Consider the following 18,456-nt stretch of genomic DNA (forward strand, 5'->3'; position numbering starts at 1 on the left):
TTTCCATTGGTTAAGGACATTGTTACATATGTGTGGATATCGTCAAACATTTGACTCCTGCTGGCCTTGTATTGTAATTGTGCGTCAAAACGGGTTTTGTGGGTTTCAAAACTCACAACACCAATTTTCTATTTTAGGCTCAAAATAATCCGCTAAATTTACTGCCTTTTGGTGTAATTGTAAACTTTCTAAAGAGTTTAGGCTTCGTAATAAAATTAATTGGCAATATAGGAGTCATCCAACCTCTTATAAGTCCTTACAAGGTTTCTCCTAGTATGGGGAATAGTCCAACCTCTCATAAGTGATTTCTCATTGTATGGGTAGTAGTCCAACCTCTTTTATAAGTCCTTACAAAGTTTTTTCTTTTACCGATGTGACTTTTTTAGCTTTACATCTTCACACGCCCGCTCATGTATATGGCAAATTTTCAAACCGAACATGTGAACAACATAAATTAGATGACATGGAACATGTGTGACTGTTAAGCTTCACACATAGACCAATTTGTTTTTATATCATGTAAAATTCACATGTAGGCCAACTTGCTTTTATACCAAGTAAACTGTGTAATTCTCATTGATTTCTGTAATGCTACTGTACATCGTTTTATACAAAACAGATACAAGAGTCCTATCTCATCGAGAAAATTACATCTGAAGTTTAAAATACAATTCAAATATACAAAGAGAATTAAGAGAATTATTTCTCACTAACTGCTCTTACTAACCGTAAATGAATGCAAATGTTAATTGAACTGATTTGGATAACTTCATAATTAGTTACAATTTAGTCGAAATTACATATATACATAAACCAAATTGATCTCCTTGTTGGAATTTATTAGGTTTATTTAGGAAATTAATTAGAGATTTGATTTTGTAGTAGGGAATTTTTGGCATTTACACATTAGGGTTTCTTAGGTTTATTGCTCTATAAATAGAGCTTATAATTTAGTTTGAGATCAAGTCATTCACAATGTAATCTCTTAGGGTTTTGTAGTCGTTTCGGCATTCTCTTTTGTTTAATAATATTCTTATTTTGTAGCCTTATTCATTGCGCACTCTGATATTCAACTTGGTATCATAGCATGTTCGATTCTTCGGAATTTAATCTGTTCTAGATGGGTATCAATTTGTTCATTCATTTGTCCACTGCGTATCAGTTTGTCATGAAGTTAGATTGAAAATTGGCATTGGCATTGACATTGGCACTGGCACTAGCACTGGGATCTGAAGTCTTGCATCCACATCTACTTTGGCAAACCCATGTCGTGTTCCGCCATGAGTTTGACGGCGGGTGTTGGAATTTAATAGGTTTATTTAGGAAATTAATTAGAGATTTGATTTGATTTTGTAGTAGGGTATTTTTGGCAGCGGGTGTTGGAATTTATTAGGTTTATTTAGGAAATTAATTAGAGATTTGATTTGATTTTGTAGTAGGGTATTTTTGGCATTTATGCATTAGGGTTTCTTAGGTTTATTTCTCTATAAATAGAGCTTGTAATTTAGTTTGAGATCAAGTCATTCACAATGTAGCCTCTTAGGGTTTTGTAGCCGTTTTGGCATTCTCTTTGGTTTAATAATATTCTTATTTTGTAGTATTGTTGTTGGAAAATATTTGTATTTTGGTTTATTTGAATGTTTGGTTTTCTAGGCTTAACCCATTAGCATTAGGTTTCGGTTTCTTACCTTTTAGGGTTAGGGTTAGTTTATTATAAATAGTATGCTTGTTATTCAGTTGAGTACAAGTCAGTCATAATGTAGTCTCTTCGGGCTTTGTAGCCGTTCCGGCATTCTCGTTAGTTTAATAATATTCCTATTATTCTTGTTAGTTTTGTTCGTTGTGCACTCTGATATTCAACTTGGTATCAAAGCAGGTTTGATCCTTAGGGATTTAATCTGCCCTTGATTCGTATCAGTTTGTTTGTTCATCTTGTTCCTTGTTAGATTGTCGTTGGTTTAGTTTTTTTTTTTAAAAAGGTTGAATTTGTTTGCTTGGGAGGGCCGAGGCACACCGTGCTAAACCCAGATCCCCAGTTCGAGACCACCACGAATCTGCATCTGTCTGCAACGTACCTGCACCACTTGAATTTGCACCTGCTCGAACCGCTGCAATCATTGCAGCCAAGTTCAATGAACAGGACCACTGTCGCACCATTACACCTGCAGCTTGACGTGCTTTTGCGACCCCGTTCGAACCCGCCTGCATCCGCATCGGCACCCAGATTTGTAGTCGTTGTTGCCCCACGTTGCTGCAGTCCGGCCTGTTTACATCTAGATCTTGTTCCTGCACTTGCATCATTGCACTCTTGTTTTTGCAGGTTCTATGGAGAAGACTGTAGAAAAGAGGAAAAGAAAAGAAAAAAAAAAAGAGAAAAAGAGAAGAAAAAAGGAATAAGAAAAAAGAGGGGGATTAAAAAAAAAAGGAGAAAAAAAAAGGTAGAAAAGAATAAAGACAAAAAACGTTGGTTTTTTGTTTGAAGGCCCACACGGGCATAAAGAAATATATGGTCTGTTTGGTTGGAATTTTTTTTTTATTGTTTGTTTGGAAGTTGGTATTGATATCGGCATCGGCATTGGAATTTGAAGGCTTGCATCCACACCTGCTTGTTGGCAAACTCATGTCGTGTACCGCCATGAGTTTGACGATGGGTGTTGGAAAATATTTGTATTTTGATTTATTTGAATGTTTAGTTTTCTGGGCTTAACCCATTAGCATTAGGTTTCGGTTTCTTACCTTTTAGGATTAAGGTTAGTTTATTATAAATAGTATGCTTGTTATTCAGTTGAGTACAAGTCAGTCACAATGTAGCCTCTTAGGGTTTTGTAGCCGTTCCGGCATTCTCGTTAGTTTAATAATATTCCTATTATTCTTGTTAGTTTTGTTCGTTGCGCACTCTGATATTCAACTCTTGTTCGTTGCGCACTTTAATATTCAACTCTCCCTACTATCCGAAATTACCAATTAGCAATGAATTTTCAACTTATCTCTAATTAACATGTAATTATATACAAGCAACATTCACTTAAGAATCACTTCCTACAATGAAGCCGGCAATACTCGAGATTTATAACTTCCAGATGTAAGAATATTTACTCATGTACAAGATTCTTAATTAGCTTGTGCACTGGGTACGACAAGATTCTTAATTAGCCTATTTTCATACCACTGAGAAATAAAGAAAAGATTTAATTCCTCCGCGGCGTTGGAGAGGAGGCGCGGATGGCCTCCCGGCAGTTACAAGATGGGTAAGCTCCAATTCGATAGAATGACGACACGAGCTTCACGGCAGCAGTCTTAACTTTACAAGCCACCTTGTTTAACTTCATACATCTTGAGCGTTGTGACTTATCGGGTGATTCAAACCTGTAGGAGTTTAGGAATATCTGGCGCTTCCGCTTGGCTCGGTCCTCATTATTCCTCAACGGAATTTGTGCCACTTTCTTACGCTTAAACTACATTGATCTCCTCCCTCCAACACCATGCCTGTTTGCACTTGTCTTCACTCGATCCAATGGCTCGTAACTATAAATATCAAACCGCCGGCTCATGCTGGTGGTGCCGCTGCGGACTAGACCGTCCATGGCTGTATATATGTGCTCAACTATGGATGCTAATAGTGAGATCAATTATTGAGCCGGAGAAGATTTTAGGTTGCTATAGCCTATTGCAGTTCACTTTGATCTTATATACAAGCATAAGTAAAGAATTTTTACTTTTTAGTGTTTGAAACAGCAAGTCAAATACACACAGCAACCACCAGGAACGTCTTTCAGTATTATTTGTACTACCATAAAATTACACTTGGCTATGTTGGGACGAGATATTTTCAAATTTTAAGCAATTGAAGTAAAGCTATTTAGTAAGGAATGGATTACCAAATGTTGATGGGGGATGGGAAAATCCTCATATGAGCATTATTGTAAATGTTGGAATTTTTGGATCGCTGGGCCCGCCCCACTCTAACGACACCGATACTGTCCCCACTTAATCACCTGCACAATCCTCAGGTGTGGGGTTTTACCACAAAAGGCCTCGGTATTAGTTAGAGTGGGGTAATACTATTTAAACCCCTTTGGTTTTCTTCACCCCACCGATGTGGGACAGTTTAACACTCCCCCTCACGTGTAACCTCATTTAGTGGTTTACACGTGGAGATCCACATCGGTGATTGAAACTCAGAGGTCGGCTGACGTTGGGCCCACTTGTTTTCAATTGGAACTCAGCGGTCGTCTCTATATTAAGAGCTCAGACTTGTTTCCTTCCGGGTGGTGACAAGCTCGTTGGCTTGCACGGGCCCGCAACCGTGGGCTCTGATACCATGTTGGAATTTTTGGATCGCTGGGCCCGCCCCACTCTAACGACACCGATATTGTCCACACTTAACCACCTGCACAATCCTCAGGTGTGGGGTTTTACCACAAAAGGCCTCGGTATTAGTTAGAGTGGGGTAATACTATTTAAACCCCTTTGGTTTTCTTCACCCCACCTCATATGAGCATTATTGTAAAGACATGTGAGAGAGATTTGCAAATCACTACTTAAAATGAGTCATTTACAAGTCTCTCTCACATGTTTTTGTAATGCTTATATGAGAATTCTTTTTAATCCCTCCTATCAACATTTTGTGTTCTATTTTATAAACTAGACTTTAATCTCTTAAGACTTGGAAATTCCTCACACAAACATAGCATCAGGAAATGTACCAGATTGTTTTTTATTACATATAAGATCATTTATACCTAATTTTTAGTCCTACCTATGAAAATTCATGTGTGTGGTTGTCACAAATATCTAGTGTTACTAATTCACATACTTAATTTAATAAAAAAGTACGACATATATTTTAGGGCATAGACTAACGTGGTAGACCAATTGAGCATAACAATGTCCTCGATTTTTTCATTCATATTCGAATCCTTCTAGTAGAATATCATTTTGTTAACAAAAAGTGTAGTATAAGATGTCCAATAGCCAAATTAAGCACAACTACAAGCATGGATCTGACCATCAATATTTTGGAATCCCAATTACATGGGAGTTCCCTTTCCTGACATTTGACCAACAAGTGCATAGGATTTAATTAGATAGGTGTAAAATATTCGATGATTTCAAGCAAAGTATTTCTAACTAGAAGTGCAACATATGTATTTTTATATTGACTTTGGATTTTGCTTACGAATTTGAAAGCCTTTCTTATAACAAATAACAATACGATAAACGATGTCCATTACAAAAACGATAAGATCGATCGATAATCCATTTGCTTTTTCAAATGGGCTAATTGGACTGTTAGACTAAAAAACAAATTAAAAAGCACACACCAGAATAAAATTAAACATTTCCCTAACCTGCATCCTTTGGAGAAAAAGCTTAATAAAAAAGAAAAGCACATTGTTCTTATCTAAAGATTCAAGATATATCGATCTTCTACATTTTCTCATCCGAACTTTAAGTTTACCAGATTTGAGAAGAGGACCACCAATTTTGAGAGCTATATATGGGATGGACCTACTGGTGCTCATCTATTACATGTACTGCAGGCTTAATCTGCAGCAGCCAGCAGTACCCAGGCTTTTAGGCCTTTAACTAGCTTAATTAATATAGGCATCATGCATTTGCGTCTGGAGAAAAATATTTTTTTTATCACAAGTTATATACAATCAGGCATATGGTTTTATTATTATGCAATTAGTTATGTGATTAGTGATAGACACATGCATAATTGTGTATAACGAATGACAACTAATAATTTTATTGAAAATCTCTTATCGGTGAATCAACAAAAATTACAATATGTAATAAAAGCAACCTCACACCTCGCACAGCTAGGCATGTGGGAGATAATTGTGAAAGAGAGAGTGGAGAACTATTGGCCCGTCTCTTTGAAATTTAATAACTTTTTCTCCTATGTTAAGAATATGCAATACTAGCCAGTGACCACCTAACAAAGGGGCTTCACATTTGAGACGGTCCATGAAGAACAATAGAGTAGCTTATAAAGTTCACCAAATATAGCAGCTACCTATCCAGCAAGCGGAGATGTTATTAATGGAAGTCACAGGCTCCCAGCAGATCCGCAGTGCCAAATTTATTATCAATCTTAACCTTCAATTTTCATTTGTACCAAAATACATAAATTAATGAAGCTTGCATTTATGGCTGTGTATGCGTTTCCAAAGTCTGAGTCAGAGCAGTTCACGTAAAAGAAAGCACCATTTTAATTCAGTAAATTCTTGAGCAATTAGCCGTATCACCATTCTTCCATGGAACCACAGAGGCAAAGCTTGATGAGTCCTGTGACTATCTGTTACTTAAACATGCAAATCTCGTAGCTTTCATGTGACCTCTTCTTTTCATACCACTTTCTCCTGTGATTTGGTTCAATACTTTCTTCTTAATTTTTCTCATTTCTCCAGCCTCATTCCTCTATATATTCATCTCCTTCAACCCTTTTCTTCTTACCAATATCTCAATCCCACAACATCCTCTCTAGCTTGCAAAACCCTATTGTTTTCCGAAACAAAAGAAGAAAAAAGAAGCAAAATTAAAAAAAATCATGAAGGGTTCAATTTGTGTAGCTACATTTGTTGTTGTCCTTCTTTTCCTTCCACAAGCCATGTCCGCAAGGCGCATAGCTCGGCCTCATTCACGTATGATTACTCTGGATTAAACTTATTTATTATAAACTGTAATTAATTAACATTAAACAAGTCTTCGTTTTTCTTTTTTTACATTTTTTCTGATGATAAAATATGTCATGCAGATCATCATGGGCGCCATCTGAAGAGTACAATTAGAGAAGCATTGGTGGAGAAAAAGGCAAGTAATTATAAGAGAGTTAGGGGGCCAGATACAGTCCAAGTGGCAGGGTCGAGCTTGCCAGATTGCTCCCATGCTTGTGGATCTTGCAGACCATGCAGACTAGTGATGGTGAGCTTTGTTTGTGCATCAATCACTGAGGCTGAAGCATGTCCAATGGCTTACAAGTGCATGTGCAAAAACAAGTCTTATCCTGTTCCTTAGTTTCACTTGTTCATCACTGTGATTATTCAACATCAACTAATTTAGTCAAATTTTCCTTCTTTTTGAACCCTCCAATTTCTTTGCTAGGTAGAGATTTTGTGTAACCAGAGTGTTTGTTACTGATGTTTAATATTATAAAATCACCAAAGACTCGAATTTTCTTCGTTCAGTGGGTTCAAAATTATCTAAAGTTTAATCTTCACGAAGAGCCTTTTATGTTCTCTATTTCATATGTAACAAGCCACGAAAGTAAATTAGCTTAAGCATATAAGGAGCTCCATCCTCTGGCAACCAGCATCTTGGATGTTAAAATTTTATGAGTAAAAGATGGAACTAAAAAAATACAACACAAGTTTAGGTATTAATATGGTGCTGGATCGCCTTTGCTGATATACGTAGCAACGTTGAGTTGAAGCTTATTATTTTCGGCGACCGTCACAACTCTAGCCCTTTTTTGGATGACTTAAGGTATTTCTGGGCTTTGTTACATTTGTATGGCCATTGCCCCAAAGTTACAGAAAAAAGAGGGGTGGGGCATGTTAAAATTAGTTAAGCATGACATTAAATAACACTCTTAAACACTTCAACTGTGATATTCATCATATAAAATAGCACTCTTTGTGTCATAATGATCATGAAGAACGACCTCCAACAACGCATTTAACACTCAAAATGAACAGTTTGTATAGGTTGTAACTTGTAGTGGATTGACTATTTATGTAATCTCATGTTAATTTTATGAACGTAAGATCATTGTGGATTTTGATAATGAATAATCGAATAAATCATACGGAAGTCTAGCCAATTATAATTATTAGAAAAATTATAAAAAAAAGAAGAAATAAAGGGCCAAAATTACACCATAACTAGATTTCAAACTCAAATACGTATAGGTGAGCATATAATTTATATCGTCATGTTTATGTTTGTGAGTCAAATGATTTTAGTTTGTACATTTAAACCCGTGTTAGAGTAACATAATTTTGCACGTGCGAGGCCACAGGGAAAAGAACAAACCCGCCAAGGCCAAAAGAGAAGCACCGGAGGGAGAGCAAATGTCTAGGCTGGTTTGCAGGAAATTGACTGGTTTGATATGACAGATTGACACAAAACTTCCCAAAACAAAACAATTCCTTTTTTGAATGCAAGAATGCAAAATTGTTAACTCTAAAAAAAACAAAAAAAGGGATAATGTCATTCTTCCTCCTCCTCCTCCTCCTCCTCTTCGTTCTGTATCATTCCTGCTCCCACCACCACCACTTTCTTCCAGCGGGCCCTGCCGTGACACCATCATCGCCAACAGAACCACCACCGCCAACATGTCTCCTCAGATGCCATAGCAGGTATTCTCTCTCTCTCTCTCTCTCCCTCCTCTATGGATTGTATGTTGCAACGTACATAATATTTGTCTTGTATGTCAATGCTATGAGTGCCGAGGTACCCACCCACCTCACCTTTTCAGAAAAGTTTCAATCCTTGATCGTAAATTATGCAAAAGGAAGGCCATTAATTGTGCTATTAATCTTTTCCCTCTAAAAAGTTCCCATCTTCAAAGCTTTTGGGGCACCAAGCAATTATGCCATGATTCCATTCCTTGATTTTCTGTGTTTTTCCTTAAAGTGATTTGGGATAGAAAAAAGGAGAAAAAGCTGAATAATTGTGAGGTTAAATTATAGGAGAATACTGAAGAGCATGAGTTGTTGAGCGCAATCATTTTGCCTTTGCCACCATTTTTTTTTCATATACTTTTTGTTTTTGGCCTTTTCGCTTTCGGTTAAGGAGGGTGAAAGATTATCTCTTTCTCTTCCTCTTTCTGGATTTTAGCCTCCTCATGAGATCAAGGAAGCGTAGACAATGCTTTCCTTCTTGCTCTTCCTTTCGCAAAGTGAGCTTTTAATTAGTCCCATCTCTCTTTCTGTTTGTGAATCGAAGATTCGTGTTACTAACTGTTGATTTTTTCTCCCATTGATATTTACTCTTAGAGCCTTTTCTAATGGTTCATGACAGGTTTTGTTTTTACTTTTTCCTCAGAACGTGTTTATATCAGTTGAACGATTTTATTTTTCGTTGTGTTTGCCACATTTTTAAGGAGTTAGAACTTTGCCTTTCGTTTGTGTGCTCTACGTGCTCTGTTGGCTTCTAAATGTTTGATGTTATCACATTAGACTAGAGGTTATTGGATCGGTCCATAATTTGAAACCTTTTCTATGCTATCGTGTGTTATGTGCAACGATTTATAAGTATTGAAATGCTACCGAATGTAGGTTGATGAGGATGAAAATTATAGGAGACGGAAAAAGTGCAATGAAGAGTTGGAATGGCCACACAATTCAACTCATGTCAAATCGCAGTTAACTCAATGTTTTAGTGAGTGGAGTGTTTCTCTTCCATTCAATTCTTCTTTTGGTTCCCAACAGAGGAAAACTGTGTCTCATGTATTTCTATCAATAATTATGGTGACGACATTTACTTCGAAATGACGAACAGAACGCCTTTAGTTCATGCACACATTTCATCTGTTATATCGTATGCAATTGACGGCTTGAAGCAAATCTCTTGAATTGTAATATCCATTGTATACACTGAGACCAATGCTACTGATCAAGTTCTTCTTAAACTACCAAAACTTTATAATAAAATGTGTACATATGATCCTATTACACTCTGTTCACAAAATTTCAGTTTTCACTAACGAGTTTTTAGCCGTTGTAGTTAATGCTATGGTTGGACCACGATCATGGACAGGACTATTTACGCGGTCAAATAACAGACGAAATGACTCCTTAAGTCCTTTTCAGGTATATAGTTGTGGTGTTCCCTTGCCAACTTTTGCTTCTGATGTTGAATTTGTTTATGAACAGTTAATTTCTAAGGACTTGTATAGATATATGTGAAACTGCCGTAGAGTGTGAAATAGTATGACATTGTCACTTTGTATTTAAAAGCTTTCTTGGAATTTCTGAAGACTTAAGCATGCAATTCTAGCTTTGGTCACTTTTAGGTTCTTAAGTTAAGTACTTTGGTGTTACCCACCTTACTGGACTTCCAATGAAATTTTCAACTTCTATATACAGGAACAGAGACTTCTGAGGCTTCAAGCACGATTACAAGTACCTTTTGACGAGAATCGCCCTGATCATCAAGTATACTCTTCATGCTGGTTCTGAACATGTTTTTTTATTATTACTCTTGTCCATTGTTGTCTTGGTTTAATGTGGCTAAAATGAGCTACGATAGATTCTGATGACCGTACATTGTTTATTTCATTATCTATGATTCGAGTCTGCTAGAGAAACGATTTGCTATCATGACTAAACCATTTGATTGCAATTTAGTTTTCATGCCGAATCTTCAATAGCAGTACAAGATTTAAATCTTATCTTGTGACCATTATGCTTCAGGAAGCCTAAACCCCTTTTCGATAGCTATTTGGTTCTTCATCGTTGAATAAGTCTACGTTATTCCATTTAACTTCAGGAAGCCTTGAAAGCATTGTGGCATGCTGCCTTTCCAGATGTTGCTCTGCAAGGTCTGATCTCCGACCAATGGAAAGAGATGGGTTGGCAAGGTTCTAACCCCTCTACCGACTTTAGGTACAATTCTATCCAATTGAAACAAAGTTAGTCTGACAGTTTGAAATTGAAATACTTCGTCTTATTACTAGACTGTACTATTGCAATTCCATAGTTTATCCTCTTATAGTGAAATGCTCTCTTCAGGGGTTGCGGTTTTATCTCCCTCGAGAACTTGCTTTTTTACGCCAGGACTTATCCAGTATGCCCTCTTGACCTGCAAATATTCACATCTTCTCTTTCTGTGTTTTAGCTTACTAATCATATAAAATTCAAAATGAAGGCATCTTTCCGTAGGTTATTGTTCAAGCGAGATGGAAATCGAGCAACTTGGGAATACCCGTTTGCTGTTGCTGGCATAAATATATCATTTATGTTGACTGAAATGCTGGATCTTTGCTCAGGTTTGTAAAGAAGTTCTAACATCTATACCATGAATAGATTTTCTTATCATGTTTAATTGTAACGTTAAATTGAAATCATCTTCTTTCTTGAAGCAATTCAAACCATCTGTTTCACAAAATTTTATATAAGGAAAGTTCTTGAATCTTCCTCGTCTCCTCATATACTTTGCAGAAAAACCAAGGTGTCTTCCAGGAATAAATTTCGTGAAACTATTAGGAGGTAAATGTACATCTCAGATAAGGTTATGCTCAAATGTCTTCTGTTTGGTTACAGATCAAATGTCTTAAGAGTTAGAGAACTGTTAAAAAACAACACAGGTTACTGATATCGACCCTCATGAATTATGAGTTGCTTGCAGAAGATGAAGCCGCCTTTGATGTACTGTATTGTATAGCTTTCGAAATGGTTGATGCTCAGTGGCTCGCAGTGAATGCGTCCTACATGCAGTTTAACGTAACTCTCTCGCTCTAAGCATGCACATTATCACAAGCATGCGCGCACAACTTTCTAATGTTCGAATTCCTCAGAAATCATGCCTAGCATTTTCAACACTTATCAAATATTAGAAAAATGTATTTGAAACCTAGAATTCTACATATTATCCTCGGCTGTAATAACTACTTAACAAGATATACTTTAACTATCCCATACCAACGAGAACGTGCGAACCTCATCTATTTGTTTTTCAATATGCCCTTTAGTTAATGCTGGTTTATATTTGTTCACTCGTTTCTTAGTTTATCCTTGATAACACATCTTCCTGGTAATTTCAAACTCTTTAACCATTAGAGTTGAGCATTCATTGCAACACAGCTTCTTGTTTAACTTAGGTCATATTGGCTTGTTTGTTTGATGAGCTTTCCAATCACTAACCCTTAATTTTCTGCTTCAATCGTTCAGGAGGTTCTACAAGCAACAAGGACGCAGTTGGAAAGGGAGCTGTCTTTGGAAGATACTCAAAGAATACATGATTTACCAGCTTACAATCTATTGTACCAGTAGCTAGCTTTAGAGGTAGTACAAAATCCCCTTGAAAATTTGCTTGAATGGTTACTAGATGGAATGAATAATGATGATCAAACCAAGAATTGAAATGATTTGAGTATCTACAATTATTATTGGAGAAATTTTGTAATGCTTCAAGCTGCGTAATAACTACGTTATCTTTCAAACTCTATTCACCCCACATCTAATGTTAAAGCGAATATACAAATAAGTTATGTGGGTACAATGAAGCCCAACCTAATGGTATGTGTTATCGTTTTGTGTTTGTCAAACTTTTACTCTTAAGATAAACCAAACACAGTGAGAGACAGACAAGAATATTCAAGACTTAACTAAAAACGTAATATTGCATAGTTTAATTTCTAGAGTCTTAAATGTAATAACAATATTTAGATGGAACATGCATTTTGCTAGAAGTCTAGACATATTAAAAGAAATAATGGATTTGATTGTCTTCAAATCTTTTGCAGACAAGAATATTCAAGACTTAACTAAAAACCTAATATTGCATAGTTTAATTTCTAGAGTCTTAAATGTAATAACAATATTTAGATGGAACATGCATTTTGCTAGAAGTCTAGACATATTAAAAGATATAATGGATTTGATTGTCTTCAAATCTTTTGCAGTCTACCCCTATGTATGCATCTCTTAGAATGGTGTTGCATGTACCACTTGGTTTTGGACACAATTCTTGATCAAGATCTTGTTCTAGAAAACACTACGGCCATTTCCTTGATATGTCAATTTTATCGGAACAAAAGTAATCTACGCATCTGTCAGTGTATGCGAGATAGTTCTATCGGCTTGATCTTGTCAATGAAAGGTGAGCTGCTCATACAGGTTATGTCTTTTTTGAGTGCTACGTCAGTGGTCTTGATGCGCTGAAATTCGTGCAATTGTTCTACTACGAGTCTTTGTACTTCTTCATGGATTTTCCTATACTAAGGCAACAAAGCCTCTGACTACCTCCGGTGTTGACTTGCTGGTCTGTACTGTTCTTCTACTTATCCTCCTGGTTTGTGTCGTGGCTACGGTGTACGTGGTTCATCTCTGGCTGGTGAGCAAGCTGCTCGTAGTAGCTCTTGGCGTGGGTTGCCAATTGAACTCGAGATGGACTGCTCTCGTGTTTTCCTTTGTTCGTCGTGTTACCTACTCTGGTGCTTGATAAGAGAAACTTCTTGCAGGCCTAGCCATGAGTGGACACTTCATTTGGAATGTCTGGAATGCTTGTCATAGTATGGACCCAACCGTGAATGTATGTTGAACTTAAGGGCTAAGTAGGGAATGTACACTTCCAGAATGCTTGGTTCATGGCTGGTCAAATGGCTATTTGCTAAGACATTGCTGGTAAGAGTCATGATGATCTGCCCTTGTTCTGCTTTGGGATACCTCGCCTGGGGCGAGCTGCATCTCAATGTGCTTCAGGAGCTGGTTCACCATAGTCGTCTGCTGCGCAAGGGCACTGGTTAGGTCGGCAACCTACCAGGACAGGTGTTGTTCGCCATTTGGGGTGAAAGAGCTCGGATGATGGGCATCTCCGTAAGTGGTGGAAGTGTAATGAGTTACAGGTGCAAAACTTGGGCCTAGATAAAGCAAACCTATGGAAAAAATGGCAAAATTACCCTTGGTCCAGTCACCGGTCCAAAAATCAGTTACCCAACCTGAGTAAGAGCTAGTTTGGTGACTTGAAGCCAGGTCATCTAAAATGGCTTGAAAACCAGTATAAGGACCTGTGGTTGGGTCGATAGAGCAGGTTTGGCGCACGAGCATGGAACCGTTTCGGCTTGGCCCGCTTAACCGTGGGCTAGAACCCGTTGGGCTTACACGTGGGTCGCCTGCCCTTGGGCTTGGAGTTTCTCTGCTATTGCTCGCTAAGTTTGGGTCGTCTGGGCTACATGGTTCGCAGCTGCTGCAATGGACTGGGCTCATGCCCGTGTCACCCTTGAGCTTCATGCCTTAGGCTTTCTATTCTATGGACATGAATTTTATGCCCAGGGTTTGTGGTTGCACCGTTATAGGCTTAGGCTTTGGTTGCTCGACTTACAACAGGGGTTGCCATCGCATGGGCCTTTTGTCCGTGGTTTGTAGCTGCAACTACAGCGTGGGCTGTTGCTTGGTGGACGCGTAGTGGTTGCTAGGCAGCGGCCACAGTGGAGGTAATGGTGCTCCACGGCGGTAGGGCACCACCTACCATTGTGTTATGTGTTGAGGATCATCGATGTGGAGCAACATCTTGGTATTTGTTCTCCGACCCAAATACTTGAACGTAGAGCATTCCATTCGTCATGGTTCCAGAATTTTCTACCATTGTATCCTTTCTCTAGGGACTAATCAAGAAACTATTCTTTGAAAAATTAAATGATATTGCGTGTGAGAAATTCAATATAACAAAATATTCTAAAAATCAATTGCGAGATTCTTCTTTGAGTGTTTGAATCAAGCTCTCAATGAAAGCACCAATATGTGGTAGCAAAAATCCGATGTCTTTAGTCTTGACAAATTTGTACCTACAAAACAATCAACACATTTGATTAAAGACCAAAGCCTTATGTGCCCACAAGGCAGGGGTAGGGGGAGTTTGGCCAATGGATCGTCGATGCCTAAGTTAGTTTCTATGAAAAAAGTGAGTGTTTAAGGCTTGTATGCGTAGGAAAAAGCTTGCCAAAATTTGGTGGAGATAGAGGTATTTATAGGAGGAGGTGGCTGACCATGGGGTTAGGGTTTTGCCTACACATGTTGGCATCCTACTGGCTAATGTGTGTCATCCGTTGGATGAATGAGGCAAACACATCCCCAAAATATTAATTAAGATAAAATTTCTTGGGATAATGGTGGAAGTATCCCTAATTCATTGTGATAAGGATTCATTACTTGATTGAGTTGATCTTCAATTGGGAATGTATTAAAGACATGATTTAGTAATTAACCCTATCTTTAATACCTTTGACTTTTTCATGCCATGAGTAAGGCAGCTTTGAGTAGTCGTAGTCAGCTGCTTGGACACTTAGGGATGTTGAGCTGCACGTGGGAACAGTGGAGGGTCCTGCCCATTTAATGAAGGCAAAAAAAAATTCAGGTCTGGTATTTTGATTTTCTGAGATTATTTATGTAATTGTTGTTCATCGAATTTTCTTAGATCCAAACTAAAATAATAACATCCCTTTCATATAATTTCCTAATACATATAGATATATTAACTTCACATTTAAGAAATTCTCCCCGATCCCGATCTATCTAAAAAAAAAAAAAAAAGGTCGTACCCAGTGCACAAGGCTCCTGCTTTACGCAGGGTCTGGGAGAGGTGAATGTCGGCTAGCCTTTCCCCCATATATGGAGAGGCTGCTCCCAAGCCCGATCTATCTAAAAAATAGTTATAATTCATTTATCATATTTACACATACATAAGAGCTTATGCATGAAGGAAGCCACATATTATATATCATATTTTACTAAATAGATATCCATGTTATGATCCAAGTATGATTTTGAATTGAGCTATTTACTAAAATGTACAATATTGAACATTAATCTGTTGTAGACTTAGCATTATTGATTAGAGTAACGTAATCAATCCTTCAAGTATAAATTATCATATTGTTTCTTAAACAAATAGCAGTAAATTTGTCGGCTAGTTAGTGCATGTGCATTAGGAGGTTGATTAATCCATACATTCAACATATTTCCAATAATTAATTGATTCCTTCAGCTTTAACTGCTACCTGCTACACCGAGTACTACACTTTACCAAAAGGTTTCAACATTATTGAGATTATATAATAGGGATGTGATATCCACTCATTACATTTTACTTCTCACACACATTTTTAATTTTCGGCCGTCGGATCGGATAAATTGAAGAAGATCAACGGATAGAAATTAACAAGAATGTGTGAGAAGTAATTTTGGGTGTGTGGGTAGCACACCCCTATATAATATTCCCTTCTTTATATAACTCATGTATCTGAAAAATAGTTATAATTCATTTATCATATTTACACATATATAAGAGCTTATGCATGAAGGAAGCCACATATTATATCATATTTTACTAAATAGATATCCGTATTATGATCCAAGTATGATTTTGAATTGAGCTATTTACTAAAATGTACAATATTGAACAATAATCTGTTGTAGACTTAGTATTATTGATTAGAGTAACGTAATCCCTTACGTATAAATTATCACATTGTTTCTTAAACAAATAGCAGTAAATTTGTCGGCTAGTTAGTGCATGTGCATTAGGAGGTTGATTAATCAACACATTCAACACATATCCAATTATTAATTGATTCCTTCAACTTCAACCGCTACCTACAACACCTACTGAGTACTCCAGTTTACCAAAAGGTTTCAACATTATTGAGATTATATAATATTCCCTTCTTTATATAACTCATGTAATTAGCACCACTTTCAAAAGTACTCTATAGATTGAAATGCAGGAAGAACCAGAAATTGAGGCAAGCCTAAGAGGCCAAGCAGATATATGGAAGTACATGTTTGGTTTTGCTGATTCCATGGCCTTAAAATGTGCTGTGGAGCTACGCATAGCCGATATCATACACTCCCATAGACCTAGTGATGGTGCCTCAAACTCAAACCCTATGATCGCTTTGTCCCAATTAGCCTCATGCATAGCACCCTCCCCAGACATCACTTCCCTCACACGCATCATGAGACTTCTTGTCCGCCGGAATATATTCGCCGTTCATCACCCATCTGATGGCGGGGAACCTCTTTATGGTTTGACACATTCATCAAGATGGTTGTTACATGACGCAGAGCTGAGTCTAGCGCCTATACTTATGATGAATAATCACCCCTGCCTAATGGCGCCTTGGCACTATTTCAGCCGAAGAGTCAAAGAAGGAGGTCCATGTGCCTTTGAGATGGCCCATGGGCTTGATATTTGGGACTACGCTTCTCAAAATCCAGAGATCAACAAATTGTTCAATGATGGCATGGCCTGTACTTCTAGGTTTGAATTGAAGGAAATACTCACAGGTTATGAACATGGGTTTGATGGTGTGGGATCGTTAGTGGATGTAGGTGGTGGGACTGGAAGTGCAGTGGCTGAGATTGTCAAGGCCTATCCCAACATCAAAGGTTTCAATTTTGATCTGCCCCATGTCGTAGCCACAGCACCGGTGTACCATGGCGTGTCACATGTAGGTGGTGATATGTTTGAGGGCAATATTCCAAATGCGGATGCAGTTTTCATGAAGGTAATTCTCTTTTACATTCCAGTTATGGTATGATTGTAGCCTTGTAGGTATGGATTTCTTTCCTTTTGTCACCTTCAAGGGGACGACCTCGTAGTTTTTGGTTTGTGAAGAAACGTTGTTAGTTAGAGATAGTATTCTTGCCTAAAATTGAAATGACACTAATTAATTTTTTATTAATGTAGCGTATTATGCACGATTGGAGTGATAGTGATTGCATCAAGATTTTGAAGAATTGTCGAAAAGCAATACCCGAGAAAAGTGGCAAGATCATTATTGCTGATATAGTTCTAGAGCCAAATGGTGAAGGGACTCTGAATGACACACGATTGGTCATTGATTTAGTGATGATTGCACACACGTCAGGAAGGGAGAGAACCGAGAATGAATGGAAGAAGATATTGGAAGAAGGAGGTTTCCCTCGCCACAAAGTCATCAAAATTCCAGCTTTAGTATCCATTGTTGAGGCCTACCCTATGTGAACTAAATTCCAGTATCATGCAAATGTTGTAGTTATTATGTATTGTCAATAAAACGATCCTCAATCGTAGTGATTCAAGCTGGCTTAAGTCCTTGCGGTACTTCCATTAGAAACTAACACCATTCATTCGAATAATTGCAAAACCCGACAAACCCATGACTACTAATTAATTAAACTGGTTCAATCTTGATCATCCAATACTCTTCAAAATCCTTGGCTTCGTATGGAATCCTCAAAAACCCATCGTTGCAAAACCCTTATACCTCAGCTGATCTATATAGCAGCTGCAAGAACTTTTCATGAAGGAGCAACTTGGTATGAACCATGAAACGTCCACACCAACACAAACAGGCACGTAACCTTTCGGTGTTGTAGAAAGAGAACTTTCAGTCTTTTCGCTCCTATTAACTAGCTCAACTTGCCGCTTCTTCTCACCCCCATTAGCAAAAAGCAAAGCACTCTCTTCATCTGTAATTCTGGATTAGTACTTCAATTCATTTTAAGTACATGGTACTTCCTCAGTACAAATTGAAGGCCGTGCTATCTTCGTACTCTCTGCTTGCCGATTAGATGTTGGTTAATTAACGATGTTTTTTAAGTCAATAACTTAATGATTGTGGCATGCATCTTAATTTACATGCCATTAATCTAATGGTAAATTGTCAGGTACATATATAGTCTTTGTGAGCAGGCAACATGGGTGACTACAAAGTTGAAAATAGATTTAAATATGAATAAA

At 37.6% G+C, this 18,456-nt stretch overlaps 2 protein-coding genes and 1 long non-coding RNA gene across 10 annotated transcripts; all 3 read left to right on the forward strand.

The window, feature by feature from the left end:
• The first annotated feature begins 6,364 nt into the window (after nt 1–6,364).
• LOC139198503 (uncharacterized) lies at nt 6,365–7,189 on the forward strand. Its single transcript, XR_011584035.1, has 2 exons — nt 6,365–6,653; nt 6,767–7,189. It is a non-coding gene; the product is annotated as an uncharacterized lncRNA (long non-coding RNA).
• Nucleotides 7,190–8,227: 1,038 nt separating this feature from the next.
• On the forward strand, nt 8,228–12,138 carry LOC114826944 (uncharacterized). 8 transcript variants are annotated; one of them, XM_029107941.2, is made up of 10 exons: nt 8,233–8,369; nt 9,291–9,393; nt 9,730–9,824; nt 10,101–10,169; nt 10,504–10,619; nt 10,746–10,800; nt 10,882–11,002; nt 11,175–11,222; nt 11,362–11,456; nt 11,904–12,138. In XM_029107941.2, exons 3-10 carry the CDS (start codon nt 9,747–9,749, stop codon nt 12,003–12,005), a joined length of 684 nt encoding a protein of 227 aa, XP_028963774.1. In that variant the 5' UTR covers nt 8,233–8,369; nt 9,291–9,393; nt 9,730–9,746; the 3' UTR covers nt 12,006–12,138. The 8 variants fall into 8 exon arrangements, 7 of the variants coding, with proteins under 7 accessions (XP_028963775.1, XP_028963774.1, XP_028963773.1 ...); XM_029107940.2 differs by having other exon boundaries at nt 9,739–9,824; XM_029107938.2 differs by lacking the exon at nt 8,233–8,369 and adding an exon at nt 8,603–8,911 and having other exon boundaries at nt 9,739–9,824.
• A 4,144-nt stretch (nt 12,139–16,282) lies between these two features.
• LOC103421551 (xanthohumol 4-O-methyltransferase) lies at nt 16,283–17,795 on the forward strand. The gene is made up of 2 exons (XM_008359596.4): nt 16,283–17,239; nt 17,422–17,795. The coding sequence occupies exons 1-2, from the start codon at nt 16,451–16,453 to the stop codon at nt 17,716–17,718; spliced, it is 1,086 nt and encodes a 361-aa protein (XP_008357818.2). The 5' UTR covers nt 16,283–16,450; the 3' UTR covers nt 17,719–17,795.
• Nucleotides 17,796–18,456: the final 661 nt, after the last annotated feature.

The sequence above is a fragment of the Malus domestica genome, chromosome 09 (assembly GCF_042453785.1).
Source record: "Malus domestica chromosome 09, GDT2T_hap1".
Classification (NCBI taxonomy): Eukaryota; Viridiplantae; Streptophyta; class Magnoliopsida; order Rosales; family Rosaceae; genus Malus; species Malus domestica.

Bases quoted from the DNA above. Each gene is read 5' to 3' on its own strand.
- LOC103421551 (XM_008359596.4), top strand. From the start codon at position 16,451: ATGCAGGAAGAACCAGAAATTGAGGCAAGCCTAAGAGGCCAAGCAGAT. The intron at 17,240-17,421 runs GTAATTCTCTTT...TTATTAATGTAG, and splicing joins CGGATGCAGTTTTCATGAAG to CGTATTATGCACGATTGGAG.
- LOC114826944 (XM_029107937.2), top strand. From the start codon at position 8,858: ATGAGATCAAGGAAGCGTAGACAATGCTTTCCTTCTTGCTCTTCCTTT. The intron at 9,825-10,100 runs GTATATAGTTGT...TTCTATATACAG, and splicing joins ACTCCTTAAGTCCTTTTCAG to GAACAGAGACTTCTGAGGCT. The intron at 11,003-11,174 runs GTTTGTAAAGAA...TATACTTTGCAG, and splicing joins AATGCTGGATCTTTGCTCAG to AAAAACCAAGGTGTCTTCCA.